The sequence below is a fragment of the Ambystoma mexicanum genome, chromosome 1q (assembly GCF_040938575.1).
Source record: "Ambystoma mexicanum isolate Mex_15411 chromosome 1q, UKY_AmexF1_1, whole genome shotgun sequence".
NCBI lineage: Eukaryota > Metazoa > Chordata > Amphibia > Caudata > Ambystomatidae > Ambystoma > Ambystoma mexicanum.
The window spans coordinates 1,161,642,765-1,161,665,227 of NC_090922.1; the positions used below are offsets into that span (position 1 = coordinate 1,161,642,765).

Below are 22,463 nucleotides of genomic sequence, written 5' to 3' on the forward strand. Positions count from 1 at the left end.
CCTTATGCTACCTTTCCCCAGCTGAACAAAAACATATTTAATTTGTCCCCCCCCCCTTTCTCTGATTCTACACTATTTACCTCCTCCTTCAATAACTTACAGATCTCCTACTGCCAATTAACCCTAACAAATAAAGGTGCAGGAGAAATCATGAATATAGCCAAGTTACATGTCTTGTATATATTGTTGTATGTCACACATCCCTTGTTATTGCTAAGATAATCATTCAGATTTCCTTTTTACTTTGCATTTTGGGACTTGTAGTACAGGACACTTGATGGACAAAACAAAAGTACAAGTCACAAATTCACACACAAATACAAGAAATGGATGGGCATCTTACGAATTAGATGGAGACACACACACATACACTGACACTGAAAACTCACACTCGACATGTCACAATGCACACATACATACATGGGTGCACATGCGTGCACAAACACTAACACTCACCACCACGGAGCAAATGCACACTGCATGCACAATCCCTCACAAACAACTTCACACCCTGTACACACACACACACACACACACACACACTCGCTCGCTCACATCAAACACGCACACACATTGTATGCACACCCTCTCAGATGACATGCACACCCCCACACCACACATTCTTCCTTACACTGCACATGCATTCAGAAAGAGGACTACTATACCGTCTCTGGGCAACATTATAAAACAGAAAAAAAAATCTTAAAGGATAACCTTTATGCTGAACTCTTGAATCAGAGAACACTAAAGGAGTTTGAGATACAGCACTTATGCATTATGCAGTAATGATGTTATTGTTTGGATTCTCACAAGTTTCATACTTAGCCTTTTTTCTCATCGTACATATTGCATGATAGGCTAAGTATGAAATGTATGCCCTATGAAGCACCAAGCCATTGTGGCCTAGTGGTTGAATGCTAGACCTTAAACTCTGGCGGACCAGGGTTCAAGACTCTGTTTTTTTTTATTTAACTAATTTAATTGAATTAAAAGAAAAGCAATGCAATTGGGATGTGGCGAGGTTTGTTGCAGTGTAATGTCAGCCACGTCCAAACATCCCTCATGACAAAATAACGGCGCCAGAATGGCTTTCGCACCAAAGAGGGCGTGCCAAAATGGGCGCTGCACCGGACTGGCAATGCTGAATCATCCCGTGCCAAAATGATGGCGCTGAAAAGGGGTGTACCACTTGGAAGATGCTGCTTCACCAAAGTGTGTGCTCCATGGCAAATAATTTAATCTCACGGCGCATTGCTTAAAAACATTGTGAGTTCTCAAAGCCTACAATCCAAAGGCCATGGCTAGTGGTCTGTAGTGTTTTAAAATGGAGAGTGGGCACGGCCAAAGGCCATGCCCACTAACCATGGTCAAAGGCCATGCTAGTGGTCTGGAAGTGTTCTAAAGAAATCTATGGAATAACAAAACCCTTGATATTCAAGGAAAAAACTTTAGTTGCAGGGACATCAAGGTGAGCAATACATTGTAAAAAAACCTTTCAAATTCAAGAAAAAAACTTTACTTGCAGGGATGTTAAGGTGAGCAATACATTGTAACAAACCCTTTGAAATTCAAGGAAAAACTTTAGGTGAGAACTTAACGCAACAAAACCCCTGCAATTCAGCTAAAGCCACCTCAACTTCACGCTTCCTGTTGCGCAGCCTGTGACCACAATGATTACATCACGGATAGCATTACTGATGACATCACTAGTTACATTACAACAGTAACTGGCATTAAGCATGGACTTCAGCCATGGTCAATGTGAATGGCCAAATATATTTTAACACATGAATTGGTACTAGTGATGGCCTTTTGCTCTGGACAGTGGTCACAGCCTTCAACCATGTGCACTGAATACCAGTGGATACAGATTTCAACCATGTCCACTGTATATTATATACATTGATTAGGCATTAACCATGGACTTTAGCACAATACTGGCCACTGGTCACAATTTCTGGATGGGCACACTATATATTCTAATATATAAATGGGCCACTAGCCATGGCCTTTGACCTTGAGCAATTTGGCCATGTCGACTGCATATTTTAAAATAATGAAATGCAATAAGTGATGGCCTTCAGCTGTGCCCAAGGTGTATTATACATCACTAACCAGCCCCTATCTATGGCCGTGCCCACTGTTTATTATATACACTAACCAGCCACTAGCCATGTTCTCTAATACAATACTAGCCAGTGGCTGTGCTGACTGTATATTCTAACATATTAATGGGCACTCGCTATGGCATTTAGCCATGGACACTGACTACAGCTTTTGTATATTTTGATACAGTGATGGACTACTAGGTATGGCTTTTAACCGTACACATTGGCAGTTTGTAACACTAAGCGACCACTAGCTAAGGCCTTTTGTACTGGCCTATGACTCCAGCCTTTGTCATCGCCAAGTCCATGGTCTAAATTGTTATTAAGGCAATCAAACTTTTCATGAGCTAACTCCATTGTTGATGTAATCAGTTACATTCAATGCAATTAGTGTTGTCACCGGTGATGGCATCAGAGATGTGATTTGTTATGCCATCAGTGTTCTCATACAAAATGTAATGAGTGATGTCATCAGTGAGGTGATCTGTTATTTCTTCATTGTGGTCATAGGATGCGCGACAGGGGGTGCAAAGTTAAGGTGGCTTTAGCTGAATTTCAGGGGTTTTGTCACAGTAGTTTCTTACCTGAACGTCCCTGCAACTAAAGCTCTTTCCTTGAATTTCAAAGGTTTTGTAACAATGTATTGCTCTCATTAATGTTCCTGCAACTAATGTTTTTCCTTGAATATATATATAGCAGCGCTAATCCGATATCTGTTTAGAAAAATGCAAACAAAGATGGCTGCTGTTTAACAAGGATGTAAGGGGTAAGTGGCATAAAGGGGAGGGGAAGGCAGTGTTTACTCAGGGAGGGAATCAGTGATAGGAGGATGGAAGTCACAGGTGGGTGGGGAAAGAGAGGAGGCAAGACACCAAATGGTGGACAGAGGAGATGCTAATTTGGATTATAATTCATGAGTTCCACGATAAAGTTGTTGGAACTTGAAAGAAAGTTACGTTTTACATAGTACAGACCTACTAGCCACTCACAACATCCAACAATATGCTGCTGACACACAGCTATAGCTCAAGATCGGTCCATCAAGAACATCCAGGGACTCAAAACCTGCCTCTCGCTGATGCAGTCTTAGATGTTCAGTGCATACTTGAAGCTCAAACCTTCCAAGACCAAATTCCTACTCCTCACCAACAACACTGAACACCCAAACATACAGACTTGGCTATTAACTATGAACCTGAGAGCTTCACACACAAGCTCACCTTCTGCACCACGTCCTTAAGGTTCCACATCAACTAACACCTCTCCTTCAAGAAACACATAGCTAAGAAAACTCAGACAGCTTGGTACCAGCTCTCCCTCCTGTGGAAGGCCAAGCCCTTCCTTCCTCCGGGCCACTTTAGATCCCCTGTTCAAGCACTGGTCCTATGCCACCTGGATGGGGGCAATGCATGCCTCAAAGGCCTTCCATCATCCTCCTTTTTGCCCCTGAGAAGTGACCTATATGCAGCCGCAGACCTCATAAAGGGTCTACGCATATAGAGCCGCATCACCCTGCCCCCTCATCGACCTTCACTGGCTCCCACTCCATGCACAAATCACCTTCAAGTCTTGCTGCATCATCTATAAGGGAGTTACCCTCAAGTCACCCAGCTACCTCGCAGCGCACCAGCAGAAACCAGGGCATGTGCAGACTTGAAATCGGCCACTGTAAAGAGGAAAGAGAAAACAAGACTTTCCTGCCTACACCCCAAGACTATAAAATCTCCTTCCCGTCAGCATCAGACTCGCCCCCATGCTCCTACAATTCGGAAAAGAAATCAAGACCCACCTCTTCAAGGAGTCGCTCATCCTAAACACATGGGCCATCACGTCACCCCCATGCCACCTGACTTGCTAGCGTCATCCGCCCTCTCTTCCCCTCCACCCTGTACAGCTGTACCCCTCCTCTGTGCCCCTCTGTATCTTACCCCCGCTGTATATCTGTTCTGCTGTAACTACTGAAGAGTTCTCCACTATGCACCTGTACTGTTGTATACCTCTGTAAAGCGCTTTGTTGTATATCTGTATTGGTGTATACTTCTCTAAACGCTCAATTGCTTCTCAAACCTAGGTCTGTACTCAATAAATACAATAATAATAATAATTAAAATACATAGGTTGATTTTATGCTCCTTGAAATTAAATGCCCATCCATGCCCTATATAAACCAAAAAGGAGGTGATTGTTGGGCACATTGATTTGGCTAAGGTTCTCCCCCAAGTATCACATCTTGTATTCTCATTTTTAATCTGTGATATCAGATGCACACAGTTCCTGTATGGGAAGCCACATTAAAAGGTAGTCACATGGACAAGGCAGGCAGGGCAAATCCTACCTGCATTAAAGTTTGTGCAAGAATTATTTATCATGCACCTCCATCAAAAAGCATTTACCCTCATGTGTCTAGGTCCAATGGAGTCATAAGGTGGGATAATCTGCTCACATCTCATATCATGGTGCCTCCTGTCTCAGATGCTGTTTGAAATATTTTTGCTGTTCTTAAAACACATATTTTAAAGGGCACCTTTTCCCACCATGGTGCTAAGTGACTAACTATAAACCTGCCCATCTTATTCCTAATTCTTAGATGTGTTGAAGAGTATTGAGTCATTTAATAGTGTATGAATATATTAATATTCTCACATTTGCAGACCCCATTTCCCCCACTGGGTTTCTAATACCCACTTAGAATATCCAGTCTGCCAAAGCCCTAATACTTTGGCCCCATTAGAGGTGTGAGTGCTTTACTTGGTGCTAGTAATCTTTAGTGAAAACAATCAAATAAATCCTGTAGTCACCTCCATACTATTTGCCCTTTCTCTTCACTGTACTAACATTGTTTTGAATTGTTTCTTGTATTCCATCAACTTCTATAAATTATTTTTCTTATTTTTTTTATGGTGGAAAAAACTCAATTTTTAATAAAACTTACAGTAGAAACATGAAATATAAAGCATTAAATTCAACATTGGTTTCAGTATAAAATCCTTAAAAAACTTCATTGTACAATGATTCATTTCATACTTTACATTATTAAAACGTCATTCAACTAAAACAACTCATCTAAATTCAGTGCTTTAATAAAGGATGTGATTCCAATTACAAGTGACGTTGTTATACCAGCCAGACATCTATTCCCAAATTCACCTGTTTCAAAGTCAGTAGCCAGGGAAACCCATTTATCCAAATAAAGTTTACGTAGAGTACCTAACTCCGGACAATTCGTTACCCAGTGTTCAGAGGTGTCAACAATGTCTGCTGTCTCACAAAATCTGCATACTGCTAAGTCTGTAGAAATCCTGTAACATTTTAGCATGATTTCTTTAGAGTTCAGTAGGTTCCATCGAAAGTGGCTAAAGATCACTTGGGTCTCTTTATCTTGGTAAATACTGAGGAAAAGGGCCAAAACCCCCACCCTTTTATAATCTTCACTCAAGTGGACCAATGAAGGATATGAAAGTAGTTGTTCCATTGTCGCAATCCAGTCATATTGGTATAATAATGACTTTACCCTACTTGGGTAATCTACCAGATCCTGTACAGAACTTCCAGTCTTGTCTAGAATCGAGTTACCCAGATTTTTCAAAGCTTCCATTCTAATACAAAACTGCACCACAAAATATATCTTCATGTCTACATATAGAGAGCCAACAACCGGGATTAATATTTTTCTCAATAGAGACAAGACTTTCCAGTGTGCACGTGCTTTAGGGACACTATACCCAAATCAAAATAAATGGCTGCTACAGGAAGACTAATTGGTATGCTTAGAATATGTTTCCAGATCCTGCCCTCCAATACTGGAAGATATTCCAGAAGAGCAAAGAGAAGCGTCTCAATTCCATAAAGAAGTTTTGGTATGAGTTTTGCTTCATGGTATCTGATCACATGTTTGAAGAAAAATCTACCAAACTGTTTATCTATCATTTTAATCTGACTAATCAATCTTCCCATGATTTCATTTAGCCAAAGAATACTGCTCTTCGGTGAAGACCGCTCGAATGCTGGGAAACCCAAATAGTCCAATGAGTCAAAACATGGAATCAAAGAGTCACCCAAACTCCATCTCAGTGAGCAGTTTTTTGTGCTGTTAGAAAATCTAATTACGTTTTATTGGGAGGGGTAAACTTTGAGTGAGTGATTTCCCATGCATTATACAAAATAGGTAATTAGGCGTTGAACACAGACTTTACTTGTATCAAATAGAAAAAAGTCATCCACATAGGCAAGCCATTGAAAATGAAGATGTAACAATTTCGAGAAATCAATGAGGCTTCCACAAGGGCCTCCATTATGTCAGCCAAATATAGGTTAAAAATACACGGAGCAACAACACATCCCTGTCGGAACTCTTATGAATTAGCCAATCGCTACCAGAGAAAATCCCAGGCATCCTTGATTTATCTTTTCCTGTGATTAAGTGTGCTTTGTGTTGGTGATAATCCTGGCCTGGTGGTTGGTGCCCATATTATGTATACTATTGCCAGTACTCCCACAAATTGATAGGTCAGTCAAGATTGTACAGTTTAGTTTAGGTTTGTTTATTACTTGTAGAGCGCGCCTAACCCAGAGGTATCTGGGTGCTTGAGCATAAGTGTTTGTTACAGTTACGGTTACTTGCATGTAGAAGACAACGCTAGTTGACACAGGTTACCTTTAGGTCATGAGTCAGTCTAGACAATGAGCAAAAAGACATAGAAATGCACAATATATGTGTGCCGAGGTTGCTGGAGTCAGTTCTTAGTTGTCTTGGCCTGTTAAGTTTGCTTGGCAAAGAGCCAGTCTTTAACTTTGGCTCTGAAAGTCCAGAAGGCAGATTCAGCTCTAATGGCAGGGGGGGGGGAGGTGGGAGAGTTCCAGCATTTGGCAGCTAGCACAGGGAAACTAGAGCCACCTGCGGTTTTGAGTTTGTAGTTAGGGATGTTGAGGCAGTGAGTATAGGCGGATCTGGTAGGCCTGGGAGGCTGGTTCCAAGTGAATTTGACCACCAGGTAATTAGGGGCTGTGTTTGATAAGCATTTATGCTTGATGACTAGAGTGCGAAGTGCGATTCTGTCCCGAACTGGTAGCCACTGGGTGTCCCGTCTAATGGCAGAAATGTGATTAGAGCAGGGAATACTTAAAGCAGATCTAAGGGCATTATCCTGAAGGACTTGTAATTTGTTGAGGTTGCATGTGCAGGAGCCTATGAATAGAGTGTTACAGTAGTCCAGTTTGGAACGAGTCAGCGCCCTGGCCAGCGTAATACAGCTGTTGGTAGACAGATAAGGTTTGCAGGCTTTAATCAGTTTGTTAGTATAAGCAGTAGATGAAGCGAGGGTGGATTTTGTTTAGACCGGTTAGTGAACCGATGATTAAAAGCTCTGTCTTATCGTCGTTAGGCAGAGGCTAGGAAAAATGTGGGACAAACTGAAATCTTATATGCAGGGCACCTAAGCCAGGAAGCTATCCTGGAAACATCACAAGCATCTCCTGGTAATAGAACTGCCTAAACTCTACCATTTCTTTAATTGTTCATCTGTAAACTGGTTCACCACAGGCTATGTCAAGTTCAAACTTGTGATCATGATAGTTGCTGCAATCGCTATGAACCTATTCACAATATATTGTGCTGTGATAACAGGAATTGACCCTGGAATCCTCAGATGCCATGGAGTCTGGGACACTGCAATCTCTTTGCCCACACAGGCTTCTCCTCCAAGCTGTGTGATGCTGCATACACATGCACACTTTTCATATGGACTGTTCCAGCTGTATCACTCTGCTTATTAATACAGTGAATACAAAACATTGATGCCAAAATAGGTGCCACGCTATCTGCTACGGGGTATATACGGGGTATATTCCACTTAGGGTTTCTAGGTGACATCTAATTTACAACGAAAGCACCCAACACTTTGCTTCCACAAAAAATGAAAAGATGCACTGGACATCTTGGACCCAGCCAAACACCCGTTTTGCACTTCCCCATTTTCATCCCCAGTAACAAAGAGGAAACAGAAATTTCTGGAATCCTGCCACCCTCTGCCACATCCATTGCACGAAAAAGAAAATATAAGTGGTGGCCTGCTGGCCTCTTCCACCACACCTTTGGTGAGCCATCCCTCGTTTCCTCCCAATTACTTCAAACAAACACAGGACATCCTGCCATCATCCCTCTGTTTCCCTTGGTGGCCACTTCAGCTCCATTTAGAAACAAGTATTGGCAATGCCAACAGTTCTGGCTGTTGTGTAAGCATGGGAAATGCCATTTGCCAGACACTGTTGTGGCGCTATTAACTGGCCATCAATGGTAGAAGCTGCAAAATGGTGCAAGTAACTGCACGTATAATAGCAGTGCCTGGCAAATGGCAACAACTCATACACAAGCCAAAACTGTTGGCTTGGCCAATACTTGTTCTTAACAGGACTTCAGTAAAGGACACAATTAGTGCTTACAAATGGAGTGACTGAGGGAAGACCTGGTTAAGACATTTCATTACACCAGCAGCTCCTTTACAGCTCGTGTTAAGGTATTAACTCTCAGAAGACCATTTTAAAAAACACTGGCAGGCACTTGGAGCACAGTTTAATGGCAAGCATTGACAAAGGTAGCTCAAAGAGACCTCAGAGGAATGTGTTTTGGGTGGCGAATGGCAGGACATGGGTGGGAACAGCCATAAGGATTAGCGTGACCATGAGCAGTCAATGGGTGGGTAAATACCAAATAACACCTACAAGCTTTGTGCCCCACCTCGTATGCCATTTTCCCCTAGCGGTACTATAACGCAATAGCTCTGGCTTATAGGTGGCGCTTTAGTGCTACCGAATTACCGAAACTAAAAGTGAATACCTGGCTGGCTGCCAAACACCCCACCTTCTGCACCTACACCACCCCAATCCCTGGCAGAGAGCTCCCTGTCAGATTGGGAGCTGCAAGTTTCACAGTTCGTCAGCTATTCCCAGTGCCCATAAAGGCAGAGCAGCCCCTGTCAGCGCGGCGGAAGCGTGCCATCGAGTCGTGACAGGGGAGCTGCGTGTGACGATGCCACGGCAGTTGATTGTGAAAATCATAACCCTCCGCCATGCTGTGACAGTAAGAAAACACAGCGGTTTGAAAGAGAAATAGTTGAGAATCGCTTCCCGTGGCGGACGTACACACACACCATGAATATGGGTATACTTGTCTGCAAATGTTTTGGATTTCAGTGGGAATTTACAGACACCATTTTCGTTGCTATACGAGATCCTTGTGCCCAGAGCACGTTCGTAGGATAAAACCTTATATCAACTTGAAATGCCAAGAGCCTGCGATTTGTGTATATTACATGGCAGTGCTATTTCTCAGCAAGGCAGGAATTATGTCAAGAAGCAGCAATGCAGGTCGAGAAACAAGGGAAGACTAGCGCTCATGTGCTCCCTGCAGAGCAGCACACTGCACACTCATAGAAATACTTTTCTCTTCACCAACATCGACAGGTGCAGTCTAACTTAAGCACGACTGCATTTTCTGTTTAAATGGTTTTTTTTTAAAAAAAAACATGTACACGACGACTGATTGGCACGGCCACAAAATGCGGAAGGTGACTAGGCTGATTAATGGAGTGCGGCGGCTGCGCATTTGGTGTGACAGAAGAAACAGACAAGCTTAAGGTCTCAATTATTGCCATTTTGTAAGGGCACTAAATGAAAAAAGATGGCAGTTTATTTTTCACTAAGAATCAAAGCATTTTACTGCATTTACAGTAGCTGTTGACATAAATTGCGAAATATGACATTTTAATATCCACATGAAGTTCTTGATGCCGAGAAGAGGTTATTGGGCTCTGCTCACATATTTCTCTTTACGCATCAAGCCTCTTCATGTCTCTGAGAAGATGTGTCCTGATTCCAGTGCGTGAACCGCCAAAATGGTGTCGCCTCCTTAACCAATGTGGATGATTCAATGGTGTGTGGAGAAGCCGATCCTCGGCCTTGCACTTGAGGATTCACACACCCATCATGCATTAGTCGGGGGAAGTGACTATAACACAAATGTTTGCTGATTTGTATGTTAAGGCGATTAAGTGGGTGACTTTTTTTTGTTAATTAATTTCAGGTGCTGTTGGCCTCACTTGCCTAATTATAGCCATTTTGAACGGGAAGCTCCTACTAAGCAAAACAGAGCAGCAAACGTCAGAAAGCTGCCGCTGCGATCACCTCAACGAATCGGGCTACGCTCTTGGGCAAACAAATTACCTCAGCAAAGCATACCCCGACTGCCATTTAACCCAGGAGAATGAGAGTAAGCTCATGTCTATTGAGGGGCCTAGAAATAATATTCCACTGATGCAGCACAACAGCCACCGTTCGGCCTTCCAAGGAGGATACGAATCGCGGGTCTTCGACATGGCCCTGAGAAACCTTGAGGTGGAGAAGGAGCACTCTCTGCCGCGTGGGTGCTTTGTGTGTCTGAACTGTGGAGTGGTGCAATCCTATCTTCAGGGGCCCCACGGGAGGGACCTTTCACCTGATGAAGCAGGAATCCTTTCAAAACAGATCCAGCAGGATACCGCGCAGCGCAGAGGCTCCAAAGGAGAGGCACAATGGGATGACACTGAAAGGAAAGTGTTACAGAAAATTTCGAGAATCAATCAAGGCAAGTTCTAGAAAATGTACTGTTTTACTAAATACATTGTAAAAAAGGAATATCTGAGAGGTCACACAGTCAATGTTAAGTAGTACCACTTACTATTGTATTGCATGTATGAGAACTAAAGTTGTTTGCTTTGATCAGAATCACTGTATGTAAGGGCAACAGCTTTGAGTGGAGCAGTCACTCTGCAGGGTGCTTTACAAGATTTGCACATGAGTGAGGAGATATCGTCAGTGGGAAACATAGACTGAAACAGTGCAGAATGACATAGCCTTTTATACATTACTTAGAGTTCATTATATTTAGACATTGTAAACAGTTGTTTAAACTTGTTTGTCTTTTGAAGGAAAGATGATGTCAAAGTAGATTTTTCGTTCCCCTTTCTTGGGAAGGAGGTTGTGAGGAAATGCCATCTGGCAAGGGTGTAGAAGTCCTGCTTTTTTTATTTTTATGAAATATAATTATTCTGAAAATTCCATGTCTGAAAGGGGAACCTGCTAATCAGATTCCCCTTTCATACGCTCCATGCCAAAAGCATAGTGTGCACCTGTGCTCTGCTGTATCAGTAGCCTGATCTCCAGTTCCTACTCTACCAGTGGCACAGAACAGGGTCAGGGGACTCAAGTGAGCATTTGACAGCTGCAATGACAGCCAAATCTCTGCTGCGCAGGGGCTGCATTTAAAATATACACCCCTTTACTAAAACCCTATAATTATGAGTTTACAGTCCTGGTGGCAGATACATCTTTAAATACAAGCTGTACCTGAGTTATGCTATGGTGGATTGTATTTCTCATAATTATTACGGCCACAACAATTTGATACCACACATGTACCAGCATGTGAGCCCAGCTCAGCTCTGAAAGGATTATGTGTATTCTCTCCAGACAGGCTGGACCTTGACACTGCTGCCAGGACTGTAGCCTTGGGGATTGCCTTTGTTCCTTTGTGAGGACAGGTAACATCCTTCCCAGTCACACAGCCACTACACTGATACTGGGTCCGATGGTGGCGACTCTCCATTCACAGGCAATACAAATATTCCTCTATCTGTACAAGCTTATCGGGACCTTGTCTCAGGAGGAGCTGCTACAACAGGTGGCCATAACCTGTAGTGCATAGGAGATGGTGGGGCCAGATTCATGACAGTCATGGGCAATGTGCTGTTGCCGGAGGAAAGAGCAGCCGGTCAGGATTCAGAACCTGATCCAGTCTTTAATGGTTCAACGGCAGGCCGCGCCAAGATTTATTTGGCAGGTTTAGGGGCATAAGGCTTCCTGTGTGATCTTGGAAACTTTGGCGAGGTTTGCGCATGAGGCCCCTGCTCTTACATCTGCACAGGCACTGGATTGTGGAATCACAGGATTTTGAGAAATTGATTCCAGTCCAGGAGGTCTTGAATGTTCAGCTACAGTGGTGGTTACAACCCAGAAATCATCTGAAAGGGTTTCCACTCTGTCAGCCTTTTCCGATCACGGTTACCACTGACACCAGCAAACTGGGGATGGGAGCCATGGTAAGACACCTCACACATCAGGAAAAGTGGCTGGTACAGGAGGCAGCCTTCTCCTCCAACTGGACGAAACTGGCAGCATCGAGCAAGGCTCGGAAGGTGTTTGGATCAGTTCTCCAGGGGAGGGCTGTAGTTATCAGAATAGACAATACTTCAGCCACAGCCTATATAAATAGGCAAGGTGGAACCAGGTTGAGAGGTTTGAAAAGATTGGCAAATTCTTTAGGAGAATGGGTAAAGGTGCACCTTTTTCACTGAAGGCTGTCCACGTCAAAGGGGAGGAGAATTTGGTGGTTGACTGCTTGAGCAGGGTTTTCCCATCAGCATCGTGGGATCTTGATTTGTCTGCAGTTTGGGACCCCAGTTCTGGATTTGTCTGCCTCTCCTCTGAATGCAAAGGTGGAGAAGTGTTGCTCCAGATTCCTTTGTCAAGAGGTTTGGGCAGAGTTGCTATGAATATCTCTTTCCCGTAGGACGTGTTACATGGATTTCCTCCTCTCCTGTTGAGTCCCAAGGTTGTGGTGAAGATCAGGGACTTGGTGGTGGAGGTGATTTTCCTGGTGCCCTTTTGGCTGAGGAGATTATGGCTCCCTTTGGTAAAGGACCTGCAGTTCCTTCAGTGTTTCTGCTGCCGACTTTCCTGTGTCAATTGATTCTGTGGTTGGGTGGAATGGTGGCCAAGGTGCCTCATTGGGGGGTATGGAAACTGAAGGGGAAGGCTTGCAGAGGTTGGTTCTGACCCCGTTATTGGCGCTTTGGATACAGTGTGCAAGGAAACTAGGTACCTTAAAAGGTGTATGCTAGGCACTGGGAGAATTTCTTGAAGTAGTGCTCTAAAATGAGGTTGCTTGCCTTGCAGTGTCCTACCACAGCTGTTCTTCTGATTTAGAGTGAGGAGTTTTATATGGCATGGCTGTTTCTACCTTACCACCATAATGGGTGGCCATCAAGGAAGAGCGAGATCCTTGGACGATAGAAACCAGGAATGAGAGAAAATCAGGTGAATAGGTTGCTGAAGGGGTTCACTAATTCCAGACCTTGTCAAGTGTCAGGGCTACCTAAATGGGACATGCCTTTCATTTTTAAAGCGTTGCAGGATGCTCCCTTTTAGCCAATGCTGGAGATTGTCTCCAGGTTTTTGAGGCTCAAGGGGGTGTTTGTGGTGTCTTTCACCTCTGCTAGGAGATTGGGAGAAATTGAGGCTCTTTTGTGTAAGGATCTCTGCTTGGAGATTGAAGCAGATTCATTGCATTTGAAGTGTGACCCTGATTTTGACTCAAGGTGGTCTCGAAGTTTCACTCGGCACAAGAGAGTGTCCTTCCCTACTTCTTCCAGGATCCAGAATCACCAGAGTAAGAGAGGTGGCAAACTCTGGATGTAAAACAGGCCATTCCTATGTATCTGGACAAAACTGCTTCCATGCGCAATCAGATAGCCTGTTCATCAGCTTTGCAAACCACGGGTAGAAAGGCTACTGTCCCTACTATGAGTTGCTGCATGAGGGATGTGAATAAGCTGGCGTACGATGGGTCTGGCCAATCTCTTCGTAAAGGGATTCAGGGGTGTTCTTGGTGGAAGTCCATGGTGTGGATTTGCAGGACATGTGTAGGGCTGCGACTTGGGCAGATCCCAGCACTTTCACAAGACATTATCGCCTGAATTTGCACTCAGGAGGGGCATCCTCATTTGGTACTGGTGTTCTGAATGTTCACACTTTGTAATCAGATTGTTTGAGTAAGACTTTAAATAAATTGGTGGCAGTGTGTGGACATAGCATCCTTCTGGTCAGAGTTTGACTTCTCAACTCATTCCATACAGGGTGTGGTATGCCGTGTTAAGTACGTTCTGGACAAGAAAGATGCATGTGGAGGTAATTATCTGATTTCTTACTGGAAATCTTCATTACTGCTAGTCCTGCTATTCTTCGTCTTAGTACTTACGACCCATCGCTCCCTGCCGTTTTGCAATGCAATGGTTCTCAGCATCTTGGTCATAAGTTAAAAGAAAATAATTGCTGCTGTCGCAAGGGGGGTGCAATACTCCAAGGTATAGGAGAGGGACATGGAAAAGAAAGAAATAGAAGAAGGGGTCCTGTCATGGAGGGTGATGCCCTCATAGGTACTGAGACAAGGCAGAGCAGCATTAGGAGCAATTAAGAGTAGCGGAAAATAATCAGATAAGTATCCATCCCTTTGATCAAGACATTAAAAGGCTAATAGCTCAGCTTGGTTAACTTAATACATGGCCCTGTTTCCAAATTACAGAAAATACATCAAAATGCAAGCTTTATATTGGGGATTCAGGCCAAATCCATAGGTTGTATTTTAAAACTATTAAAAACAAATAGTAGGTGCTTCAAACAGGCCAGGAGTTTGGTAGACCATTAGGACTGAGCAATGCAAATAGATTACATTGTCTTTTGTTCATAATAGATTTTCTGTTACAATTGATTCAGCAGACACACACATTCACATCAATTTAGATAAAAAAACATATTGTCAGCTTTAAAATGTGCAACATTTAGGTGCATTGGAATGGATCATGGGAAATCAACTTTTAGGTGTATTTGAATGGATCACAAGACACCCATTTCGACTACAACCTTGGAACCCTTGGTCCAAACCAAAACTGGATACATATTTAAATTCAGTAGACACAAAGAGCATAAACATATAAAAATGAAATATTAAAATGCATGAGTTATTCATTCATTCAGATATTTTAAAAAAAACAGTGTTATGCATTCAGTAACAGAAACAAAAATATGTCTCCAGTAAAATGAATATTTCAGTGCATGTTGGTTCCTCCTTCCTGAGGGGAGGGCTAACTCATAGCTTACACATCCCCTTCTGACACTGAGTGTTCAATGGGAAAATGAAAGCAAGGAGCACCCAATTGAGTGTAAGGGAAAGGAACCTATCACAGCCCCTGCGCAATCCAAAGATGTGGTTTCAAATAATACTGCATTGGTGGTATTTGCTGGGTATTTAATCACAAACACATAGGAAGGGGAGGGTTTTGGGAAAGCAGAATTGAAAGAGAGCCTCTCTGACATGTGAACAACTGATTGGGACTCCAATTGGAAGTATGTGGTGTAAAATCTCCTTAAAAGGGCCTATTCCAGATGGGACTTGGTGAAGAGGCCTTCCCCAAGACAGAAATAGATTACCTGGGACAGATTATGGGAGGAGGTGGATCGACTGATAGGAAAAGTGTAACTGGTGCTGCCTGAAGCTGGTGGCTGTCCGTAGCTGTCCTGGGCCTTTGAAAGACACACCAACCACGAGTACAATGAGCCCAGAGGAATTTGACAAATGCCCCAAGAATTTTTTTTAAAAAACAGATAGCAAGTAAACATATTTAGGGGAACACTATTTACCAGCAATGTCACTGAAAGGTGGCATATAGTACAAAGAGTCTGTGCTTTCTGTTAATTAAAAATTGAAACCCTAGGTAGCATCATTGTATTAGGGTTTGTCTCTGGCAATTTGGGATCTATAGCAGGTATAGCCATCTGAAATTGAAATGTGGAATAACACGTATTTTGATTAGTGTCAGACATAGCCAATAAAGTAATTGAAGTATATTCCTAAAATGGACATTTGGAACACGGGTGATGAGAGTATGAATCTAAAGCCTAGGAAATAGCGACAGATTTAAGCGCTACTACCCCAGCATTCCAAAAATAAACAGAATTCCTGAACCCAAGACATTGCATTAATTGTAACCAATTCAACCCCACACAAATATTGAATTGCTTCTTTGCCCAATCTAGAAACCAATGTGTCAAAGATAGTGTCCAACATAGAAGATTCAAATCACTCATAGAATCAGCGAACCCTATGTTTGAACCAATATTTTTTTCTGATGTCAATGCTTGTCAGTGGTTTCAGCAAAAACTTGGTCAATTGATTTGTTCCAAACTTCATTCTGAAAACTTGTTTAGCTTTTACATCACACAATAAATGTCCTTTTGTGTGTCCATATATAGTAGGATGTTTTATTTTATCATCTCTAATAGTTATTCATATTTATTGCTCCATGCATGTATCTTTGTGTGGATTCGAATAAAAAACATTAGTGAGACAATAGCGTGCAATTGTGTACTGCCTGTATTTATTTCATATATTGTGGGTGTCTTCCCCAGCCTTGAAAGCTCTTGGCCCACCTTTAATTCCTTGATTTATTATTTTAAATAAAACAACATATTCAGATTAAAAACAGCCTGTTTCTTGTCACAGATTGTGGGGTTGGATTGTTGTGATATGATATGGCATTTATAACGCGCCTATACACAATTGTTTCAAGGCGTGAAAGTGTGGTGGGAGGCAACAGATCAAGGATATTTTCCCATAAACGAATTAAACACTAGAAAGGTAAATATATTCTGTAGATAAGATGATTTTAAAAAAAACTATTACATCCACTGTCACAAATATATATCTTTGTGACAAAATGACTACTGCTCTGCAGGAGTACAAGGATAGGCAATGGTTTCTAAACTCCCCACAATACTCCTAAAGCAGCAGTGATCCCAAGCATAAAGATGAAGCAGTGATGGGCAACACTGGTATTTCTCCTTCACATCTTGTGGCAACATGGGCCAAGGGCACTCTAAGCTATTCAGGAGGGTATGAGCTAGCAAAGTCGCATCCAAACAACAGTGATGGCAAAATAAAGGCAATGTCCAGTCATGGCTTTATGAAAATAGGAGTCATTAATCAAACTAAAAATTGCACGTACATAATAAAAACATTAAAATCCACCCCAGTAAATGAAGACAAAAAATATGAAGTCTTTTGAATCAAAGGGTGCACTCTGGGTCTGAAGGCAGGGATAGTCATAGGCGACAGTCTATGCAGCAATGTTCAAGTTCAAAGGATATAGCGCAGTGTGTTTAAGTGAAGATTCTGTCTTTTTGTGGGTGGCTAAAAAGCGTTGAAACAGGCTTCTTGGTGCTTTCCATTGGGTCTAAATGACATAAGAGTCGAGTGAGGTGCTCCCAATGGATTGAGCCAGCGTTAAGGTTATCAAAACAGTTTGGCATTGTCCAGCGATGCGGTACATTACTGTAGAGGCGATTGGTACTAAAGCAGCTGAAGAACAGGCAAGCAGTGGTCAATTCAGTGGCTCGAAGGGGTTGTGTCAAAACGAGGTCCAGGAGATGCGATTCAGTACTGCAGCAGGAATTGGTTTGATGACTGATGAAGCAAATGCAGGCGATGGTCAAGTTAGTGGCTCGATGGTGTGAATCAGTTTGAAAAAATTATAAGTGTCAAAGGATGCTGCGGGAGAGCTGTGGAAGGTCAAAAGGGCTAAACACCAATCGAGTCAACTCATAAGTGGTTCGAGATGCAAACAGAGACTAGACATGTTCCTTGGCTTCTTGATTGTTGATCGGCCACGTTTAGGGTTTCCAGGGTCAATCTGAGTTCTTCTGCCCTCCACAGCTGAGAAGATTGGCAGAGAGGATCTGCCTGGACTGCTACCTGAGCCAGATACCAGGTACCAGTGTTCAGGGAGAATGCAGGCCTTATGCAAGCAGCAGTTCACCACAAATGATTCTCTAGGGTGGTTTGCGGGAGGATCTTCCTCGCTCTATAGAGTCATTATCTTCTTCTCCATAGCCGGCTTTTTGGGCAGACTGTACCACAATACAGTTCCAGGTGAAATCTTCTTCTGATGTCCAAAGATGATTCAACTAAATGGGGGTTGGGGGACTCTATGGAGTACGCACATGGTTCAAATAGCCTGTTCTGTGTGGGTCTACAACCATGTTTTAGTTCACTGCACCCGTCACAGGGGAGAAATATGTGGTTGCATATCAGTCCGGTCCCACCTACAAGGCAGTCCAGCAACAAAATGCTAGTCAAGTCTCCTCTGAGCAAGAGTACCATCAGCAGCCCCACAACCCCAGACATGTGTTTCAGCCTTGTTGGACTTCATCAGTGAGGTGAAGCTGAGCCTAAGGCAGAGTGAACAAGCGGTCTACCCTTTGTAACTTAGGGTGAACCCAAAGCTTTACAAAGTGTACAGAAGTGTGGAAGCCCCTCTACTGAGGATTAACATGGTTCAAGTAACTTGGTCTATGTGTTGTATCCCACTCAGGATGGTCTATATCCACAAAGCTTTGGCCAGCATAACTGTACATTTCCATAAATCACCATATGAAATCGTATATGGTTTATATGTGCATATTAATCTGTGATCAGGCCATGGGCACAGAAATATATATATAATTTAGACCTGGTTTGCACACAGTTCCGGTCAATACCCAGGTGTTGGAACATTGGGTTCCAGTAGGCTGTTGCCGAAATGCACGTCACTTTGCAACTGGAACGTTTCCAAACTACAAGATCATACCTTTCAATCTATTGACTCTCCAAGACGGCTGAAGTCAGGTGTACTTGGTGGGTGCATGACAGGTTACCACACTGAATTCAAGGGGAAGTAATGCATTTTTTAATGTTGGTGAAAGCCTTCCTGGGTAGGCAAACCTATTGAAGACTATGGCAGACCGTGGTGTGTTGGGTGGGTAACAACATGTCCAAGGCGGGTGATACCTTCCAAATGTGGGTGAGCTGAGAGCTATTTAATGCAATTGCTGGGGCGACGATAGACATGTTACATGCTCGGACTTTATTTTTCAGCATGGAGCAATATGAAAGTGATGTCTCATTAGCAGGCCTCACTTTCTGAGATATAATTACCAGCATCATAAAAAATAAAGTGCAGGATAGTGTGCCCTCATGGATAACCTTCTTTTTCAGTTCTAATTATAGTTACAAAATAATAAGACAATTTCTACTTTAAGAAATCAACACATTTTATATTTGCCATAAATAAAACATATATCAACTGTTTATTAGGAAAACGTAAACAATAACTTGAAGATGGGGCTATTAGTAAAACATTTCTTATTGATATGCATTAATGAATGAAAAGAAAGTTTATTTTGTACATAATGCATGATATGACACATTTCAGCTTTTTTTTCTACCACCAGATATCAATGAAGACCAACTTAAAAGAGGAAGTTCAAAGCACAGGGAGGCCTTTGCTGGAAGGGGACTTGAAATGCATTTAACCCGCAAATCCTACCAGTCTCCCTCGGACACCGAGGAGAAGAGATTAGCGGCATATCTTTTGGAAAGGCAGGATGATAAGGAGCCATTAGAAGCGAGCGGAGGAGTGGCATCAGAGGAACACGCTGTGCAGAGGGCAGTGCACACGCGTAGATCAGAGGCTGGAGATCACACTGCCCTTCTGGAGCAGAGCAGGAACGCCTCCTTGGAGCCAGAGAGCCCGCTGATCTGTAAATATATTGGCTGTGAAACAATACAGAACCGTAAAGGACAGAAGAAAGAAATTCCTATGAAAAATGTAACGAGCGGGGAAGCACAAACACATCCTGGAAACACAGAACAAAATGGCTTTGTGACTGATGGCAATGGGCATGCAGTGCATGGAGCTAGCAAATCACATGGGCTTAAAAATGTCAGCTTCTACATTCCTGACATGATACAAAGTCCAGATGCAGAGCACGGTGATGTGGTTGCAGCAAAACCCTCAGAGAAAAGGTTATTCATAAAAGATAAAAAAATACATAAGATCAAGTTGGAAAGCAATAGGGTGAAAAAATCTGAACGACATTCCGATGCGCCACAACAATCCCAGCAGGCTTCAATGAGCAGGAAGGGAAAGCTTTCCAAAGCAATGGACAGTAAGATTAAGATCAAAACAAGGAGACCAGATTTTTTGCACGTGAAAATTAATGTGCACCCATTCAGAAAGGTTAGAGTTCATCCGGGGGAACCAGGCAAAAGGGTGCAAGCATGCAAGCAAACGAAAAATGGGCACCATTTTCAAAATCACCTAGACATGGCTCCAATTCATAAATACAAAAAGGATACAAAAAAGAAACAGAAACCGGAACTGTATTCTGGTAATGAGAAACATGTTGGAAGACATGCTGATGGACAGACATTCCATTCAATAAATTCGTCCAAATCCCAAGACAACCAGGTGTCAATTAGGAAAAAATCTTCTAAGCGGAAAGTGCAGAGTTCAGAGAGCCAACCTGATCAGAAACCGGAAGTGAGAGACAACGTGGGCGCCATCGACGCCGAATCCCGAACTGAAGTGGATGGCCCCACCACCCAGACGGCCAATCAAAAACCACTTACAGATGGAAGCGAGGCTGATGCGCAAAGAGAAACCACGGCCCCAGACGTAACTTCAATACCAAGACCAACTGGTGCAGATGTAGAAAATGAGCCTTTGAAATCTGCAGACACAAACCCTGTTAAAATGGCAACCATTCTGATGGTCCTGAACATAAAGAAATCGAATGAAACGATAAATGTGTCGCACGGTAACAACACAGACATTCAACTTGACAATAATGCGCAAGTTCAAATAGATAATGCACCTAATATGCAAGAGGTTGATAGCGATCAACCTGGCATAGTGAACAGCGCCCAGCAAGCAGGAGAATTGCCATTAGAAGGAGGTGAAGTGCTTTCGGCGTTGCAAGAGCCGAAAGACATTAGTTCTGAAGCAGAAAATGAGGCACTTCTAATTCCGAGCAGAGCAAATGAGGCTGAAAACGCTGCTCCAAAACCCACGCGGCACACACTAACTGCGTCACCTTCGGGGGAAAAACAAAGCGAGGAAAACAACTCCAACAACAACCAGCGCGCCCCTTCTTCGCCGCCCCCGGAAACACCAGCGAGCAGCCTCGGGCTCTCGGACCAGCCCAAGCTGATGATCGTGGGGGAGCACGCGAGCCAGCCTATGGACGCTAAGCAATACCTAACCGAAAGGAACAAGCAAGTGGAAACTCTTCAGCACACAGACGCTTCAAAAGCAAACGAGCCGCGTGTTATCCACAGAGAAGGGAGCCAGAAGAGAAAAATAAGCCTCGTGCTGCCGGAGCAGCCAAACAGCAGAGCGCAGAGCATAAACAGAAAGATAAAATAGTGTCGCATAAACAATCCAGGATGCCATGAAAACTCCTGGAATGGCAGAGGTGGCATTGCAAGTAATGCACACAGCACATTTCCACTGCATTACTGGATGGGCTCCGCCCATCGCATATTAAAATACAACCATGTTTTTACATTATCCACAGTGAATATTATGATAAATGATATGTGCTAAATTTCTTTGGAGCTTATTTGTATATGTGTTTGATCATTCCCAAAACCTTAGTGCATTTTAGTTTTCGTTGGGTCGAGAGGCTGTACGATTATACAAATAAGGTATTAAACCGGATAAAATACTGTAGCGCCTGGGAGTGCTTTGTTACAAGTGTAGTGCTACTCACTCAGTCAGAATGACCAAGAGCTATGGAGCAGTACAGGCAGAGACATGCGCCATCATTAACACTTTCTTGTAACTGTTGAAAAGGGTTTGATGTGATTTTCAGATCTGGTTTCGGTGCTTTCCCATTTTTCGCCACTAGATGGCAATCGTAGCTGCATGGTCCTACTAAATCACTCGTGATTTAGTAGGACCAAAAATCTTGCATTAAATAATACTTTGAAAATAAACACTTTTCAGAATAACTCCCAAAGCCTTTTACTTACACCGTTGTGCTATGACAACACATCTCGCTCCCGGTATTAACTTGAGATTCAGAGTGCATTCCTAATTCTCCTGTTGAATCTATAACACCGATCTCCCGTGGATAACAGCGCCGTGTTCGGCAATGTTGCTCTCGTGTTTTCCCGACTTTGGCTCGGCGATGTTACTCTAGTGCTTTCTCTATTAAATCCCCTGGACAATTGTCGTTTTAAAACATCCAGCCTGAGCTGCGCGGGATGCTGGAATTTAAGAAAGCGCCACTGTGGTGTTTACAATGGCACAGTCTGCCAGTGCACGGATATCCCAGGCACAGGGGATTTGCGGCCCACTTTGGGTTGCTTTTCTGGATGTTCAATTTAATGGAACCGGCAGACTGTATATAAATAGAAAAGGCTCTGCGCTGAAAGATCCGCTGGCCTTGTGAAGCTGGCCTTGCAGTAACAGACAGGCCACATATGCCTAGCAGTGCAGCGGATGTGCAGTATTGGCTGACTGAGGGCAGCGGGGTCATGCTGGCTTCCCACCCACACTCTGACCTAGTGTACACACGCATCTCCTCTACGGCTTGACATTGAGCTCACGATTTTAAATGGTGATCACGAGACATAAAATGCGGTTAACTTAAATATTTTGAAAACAG

The 22,463-nt window shown here is 43.1% G+C and overlaps 2 protein-coding genes across 3 annotated transcripts in view; one reads left to right on the forward strand and one right to left on the reverse strand.

Annotated features, from left to right (window-relative positions):
* The window catches only part of LRRC53 (leucine rich repeat containing 53), a 247,312-nt gene extending 225,841 nt beyond the window's left edge, over positions 1 to 21,471 (forward strand). The window contains exons 3-4 of the mRNA XM_069635409.1: positions 10,186 to 10,725; positions 19,242 to 21,471. Coding sequence (XP_069491510.1) covers positions 10,186 to 10,725; positions 19,242 to 21,217 — 2,516 coding nt within the window. The 3' untranslated portion in view covers positions 21,218 to 21,471. The remainder of the gene's footprint in view (positions 1 to 10,185; positions 10,726 to 19,241) is intronic.
* Positions 1 to 22,463, reverse strand: part of TNNI3K (TNNI3 interacting kinase) — a 3,214,557-nt gene that overhangs the window by 650,280 nt on the left and 2,541,814 nt on the right. The gene's annotated exons all lie outside the window — the stretch shown is intronic.